This window comes from Sprattus sprattus, assembly GCF_963457725.1.
Source record: "Sprattus sprattus genome assembly, chromosome: 10".
NCBI classification, from domain to species: Eukaryota; Metazoa; Chordata; class Actinopteri; order Clupeiformes; family Clupeidae; genus Sprattus; species Sprattus sprattus.
The window spans coordinates 210,001-215,000 of NC_137908.1; the positions used below are offsets into that span (position 1 = coordinate 210,001).

Here is a 5,000-nt window from a genome sequence, read left to right on the forward strand (position 1 = left end):
TGTGTGCGAGGCCTGCTCCCCAATGGCAGCCCACTGCTCCGGGTTAGTGTGAAAACATCACTTCACTGTGTGTGTGTCACTTCACTGGATGGGTTAAATGCAGAGGTGGATTTCAGAGTGTGTGTGTCTACACCACCTCTGCCATAGAGAGGACTTTCACTTTCACTTTCACTTAACTTTGAATGCAATTTAACACATCCTCTAAGCCACATTTGGACTTTGCCATGATATGTACTTATTTATCAAATCCAAATAAAGAAGTAAACTGTGTGTGTGTCCCGGAGTGTGTGTGTGTGTGTGTGTGTGTGTCCCGGAGTGTGTGTGTGTCCTGGAGTGTGTGTGTGTTTGTGTGTGTGTGTGTGTGTGTGTCCCGGAGTGTGTGTGTGTGTGTGTCCCGGAGTGTGTGTGTGTCCTGGAGTGTGTGTGTGTCCTGGAGTGTGTTTGTGTGTCCGGGAGTGTGTGTGTGTCCCAGAATGTGTGTTTACCTGATGCGCTGTATACAGTGCGTTAGGTCCGAGGTGATTTCCATAAGCCAGCCTTGTTCGTGTCTTTTCTTGAGCGGGGTTTCATCAACCTGACAAGAGATAACATTCCTGAGATAACAATCACACACACACACACACACACACACACACACACACACACAGTCCTAGCCTACATCACATCACCATCAAATATAACACACACACACAGTCCTACATCACATCAAGCATCACCATCAAATATAACACACACACACAGTCCTACATCACATCAAGCACACACACAGCCCTAGCCTAGTTCACTAGAAGCACCACCATCAAATATCTCGCCGCTATACAATCTATTCTACTGCATACATCAAACAACATGTGCTCACTCACTGCATTCTACACACACACACACACACACACACACACACAACTCACCTCAGCAATGACCCCCACGCAGCCGGTGATGACGGCAGCCTTGGCCTGCGCCCCGCTCATGCCCCCCAGGCCAGAGGTCACGAACACACGACCCCTCAGGTCATCCGTGCCCAGGTACCTCCGTCCAGCATTCAACAGAGTCAGCTGGAACAAGAGAGGCAGGTATAATGTGAGGGTTAAGGTGTGTGTGAGGGTTAAGGTGTGTGTGAGGGTTAATGTCTGTCTGAGGGTTAGGTGTGTGTGTGTGTGTGTGTGTGTGTGTGTGTGTGTGTGTGTGTGTGTGTCTGTGTGTGTGTGGCTTCTAACCATGGTTCCATGAACGATCCCTTGAGGCCCGATGTAGCAGTAGCTTCCAGCAGTCATCTGCCCATACCTGCAATTCACCCAACAACCAATAAGAACAACCCAATTCACCCAACAACCGATAAGAACGACCCAATTAACCCAACAACCAATAATAACGACCCAATTCACCCAACAACCAATAAGAACGACCCAATTCACCCAACAACCAATAATAACGACCCAATTCACCCAACAACCAATAAGAACGACCCAAATAACCCAACAACCAATACTAATGAACTAAGAAACATTTATTTTCATATACACACTTTCTCTCTTATCAAACCCACAGCTGACATTCACTCTTTAATCAGTGTAGTGAGTATGCTGTGCTAGCTCATGCTATGGAGTAGGGTAGCTAGCTCATGCTATGGAGAAGGGTAGCTAGCTCATGCTATGGAGAAGGGTAGCTAGCTCATGCTATGGAGTAGGGTAGCTAGCTCATGCTATGGAGTAAGGTAGCTAGCTCATGCTATGGAGAAGGGTGGCTAGCTCATGCTATGGACTAGGGTAGCTAGCTCATGCTATGGAAGTAGGGTAGCTAGCTCATGCTATGGAGTAAGGTAGCTAGCTCATGCTATGGAGTAGGGTAGCTAGCTCATGCTATGGAGTAAGGTAGTTAGCTCATGCTATGGAGAAGGGTAGCTAGCTCATGCTATGGACTAGGGTAGCTAGCTCATGCTATGGAAGTAGGGTAGCTAGCTCATGCTATGGAGTAGGGTAGCTAGCTCATGCTATCGAGTAAGGTAGCTAGCTCATGCTATGGAGTAGGGTAGCTAGCTCATGCTATTGAGTAGGGTAGCTCTAATATGGTTGGGTCCGATCAAGAGCAGTGAAGCTCTTATGTTGTTGGGGTCAGTTCTAGATGAGTGGAGTTCTAAAGTGGATCTGGTCGGATCTAGATCAGTCGGGTTCTAAAGTGGTTCGGGTCGGTTCTAGATCAGTGGGGTTCTAAAGTGGATCGGGTCGGATCTAGATCAGTGAGTTCTAAAGTGGTTCGGGTCAGTTCTAGATGAGTGGAGTTCTAAAGTGGTTCAGTGGGATCTAGATCAGTGAGTTCTAAAGTGGTTGGGGTCTGATCTAGATCAGTGGAGTTCCTATGTGGTTTGGGTCGGATCTAGATCAGTGAGTTCTAAAGTGGTTCGGGTCGGTTCTAGATGAGTGGAGTTCTAAAGTGGTTCACTGGGATCTAGATCAGTGGAGTTCTAAAGTGGATCTGGTCGGATCTAGATCAGTGGAGTTCCTATGTGGTTGGGGTCGGATCTAGATCAGTGAGTTCTAAAGTGGTTCGGGTCAGATCTCAGATGTAACTCAGTAGAGCGGTCTTACATGGTCACACCCAGGGCAAACATCTTCTCATATTCATCTCTGGAGGAGTAGTTGGGAATGACCTGCAACAGAAAGAGAGAGGGAGAGAGAGAGAGAGAGAGAGAGAGAGAGAGAGAGAGAGAGAGAGAGAGAGAGAGGGAGAGAGAAGGAGAGAGAGGGAGAGAGAGAGTACAGAGAGAGTGAATAACTCCATAAGCTTAAACACTGTCATGGGAAACTGAGAACCTCCTGAAAACTGAGGTTTTGAGAAGAACAGAAAGAGAGAAGAACATGAAACATGAGAAAGGGATCAGGGTCAGGGTTAGGGTTAGGGTTAGGGTCAGGGTTAGGGTCAGGGTTACCATGCCGCTGGTGATGACACATCTAGGGTAAGGTCAGGGTAAGGTTAGGGTCAGGGTTACCATGCCGTTGGTGATGACGCATCTCGGGGAGGACGGCAGGCTGGGGAAGAGTCCGAGGGGATGACCACTGTACATAACCAGCGTCTGCTCCTCCGTCATCAGACTCAGGTAGTGCATGACCAGCCGGAACTACACACACACACACACACACACACACACACACAATCTGGTTAGCAGTTACTACACACACACACACACACACACAAACAGTCTGACCAGCTGGAACTACAAACACAAATACACACACACAGTTTGGCTAGCTGATACCACAAACACAAATAATCTGATCCGCCAGAACTACAAACATAAACACACACACGCATAAATATACTTTTACATATTTATACTGGCTGTGACACCATCATGACATTGGAGTCCTCAAGGGTAATTGTAGCACTGACAAACACACACACACAGTCTGACATATGAATGTAGGCCTATACTCCTCAAGAAGAAATGGCCAAGATGGCGGGTGTATTAAGAGCCAAGATGGCAGGTGTGTAAAGAGCCAAGATGGCAGGTGTATAAAGAGCCAAGATGGCGGGTGTATAAAGAGCCAAGATGGCGGGTGTATAAAGAGCCAAGATGGCAGGTGTGTAAAGAGCCAAGATGGCAGGTGTGTAAAGAGCCAAGATGGCAGGTGTATAAAGAGCCAAGATGGCAGGTGTGTAAAGAGCCAAGATGGCGGGTGTATAAAGAGCCAAGATGGCGGGTGTATAAAGAGCCAAGATGGCGGGTGTATAAAGAGCCAAGATGGCCAGTGTAAAAAGAGCCAAGATGGCAGGTGTATAAAGAGCCAAGATGGCGGGTGTATAAAGAGCCAAGATGGCCGGTGTAAAAAGAGCCAAGATGGCGGGTGTATAAAGAGCCAAGATGGCCGGTGTAAAAAGAGCCAAGATGGCGGGTGTATAAAGAGCCAAGATGGCGGGTGTATAAAGAGCCAAGATGGCAGGTGTGTAAAGAGCCAAGATGGCAGGTGTATCAGTGGCCAAGATGGCAGGTGTGTAAAGAGCCAAGATGGCAGGTGTGTAAAGAGCCAAGATGGCAGGTGTGTAAAGAGCCAAGATGGCGGGCGTGTAAAGAGCCAAGATGGCAGGTGTGTAAAGAGCCAAGATGGCAGGTGTGTAAAGAGCCAAGATGGCAGGTGTGTAAAGAGCCAAGATGGCAGGTGTGTAAAGAGCCAAGATGGCGGGCTTGTAAAGAGCCAAGATGGCAGGTGTGTAAAGAGCCAAGATGGCGGGTGTGTAAAGAGCCAAGATGGCAGGTGTGTAAAGAGCCAAGATAGCGGGTGTGTAAAGAGCCAAGATGGCAGGTGTGTAAAGAGCCAAGATGGCAGGTGTGTAAGGAGCCAAGATGGCAGATGTGTAAAGAGCCAAGATGGCAGGTGTGTAAAGAGCCAAGATGGCAGGTGTGTAAAGAGCCAAGATGGCAGATGTGTGCTCACCTGAGCCCAGTTGCTGAACACCTGTCCATTCCCTCCGTAGGTCACCAGCTCTTGAGGAAACTGAAGCCAAACACACGAATATGAGAAGACAGAGCTAAATACATTCACTAGCATTCAGCTACATAGCTACAGAACTACATACATTCACTAGCATTCAACGTCATAGCTACAGAACTACAAACATTCACTAGCATTCAGCTTTATAGCTACAGAACTACACACATTCACTAGCATTCAGCTACATAGCTACAGAGCTAAATACATTCACTAGCATTCAGCTACATAGCTACAGAGCTACATACATTCACTAGCATTCAGCTACATAGCTACAGAGCTACAGACATTCACTAGCATTCAGCTACATAGCTACAGAACTACACACATTCACTAGCATTCAGCTACAGAACTACAAAACTACACATTTGCCAGCATTGTCATCTTTCCCTGAATAATTTAGATTACAACACAGAGGGCTGTCAGCATTCAACCTGGGTTAGCACGATGAGTTGATGTGTGTGTGTGTGTGTGTGCGTGTGTGTGTGTGTGTGTGTGTGTGTGTGTGTGAGTGTGTGT

At 47.4% G+C, this 5,000-nt stretch overlaps 1 protein-coding gene across 3 annotated transcripts in view; it reads right to left on the reverse strand.

Annotated features, from left to right (window-relative positions):
* The window catches only part of uroc1 (urocanate hydratase 1), a gene marked incomplete at both ends in the record, with an annotated part of 16,363 nt that overhangs the window by 9,409 nt on the left and 1,954 nt on the right, over positions 1-5,000 (reverse strand). For all 3 annotated transcript variants that reach the window (XM_080845486.1, XM_080845485.1, XM_080845484.1), the window contains 6 exons: positions 486-574; positions 909-1,052; positions 1,215-1,281; positions 2,583-2,644; positions 2,984-3,112; positions 4,428-4,487. In XM_080845486.1, the coding sequence (XP_080701612.1) occupies positions 486-574; positions 909-1,052; positions 1,215-1,281; positions 2,583-2,644; positions 2,984-3,112; positions 4,428-4,487 (551 nt within the window). The remainder of the gene's footprint in view (positions 1-485; positions 575-908; positions 1,053-1,214; positions 1,282-2,582; positions 2,645-2,983; positions 3,113-4,427; positions 4,488-5,000) is intronic.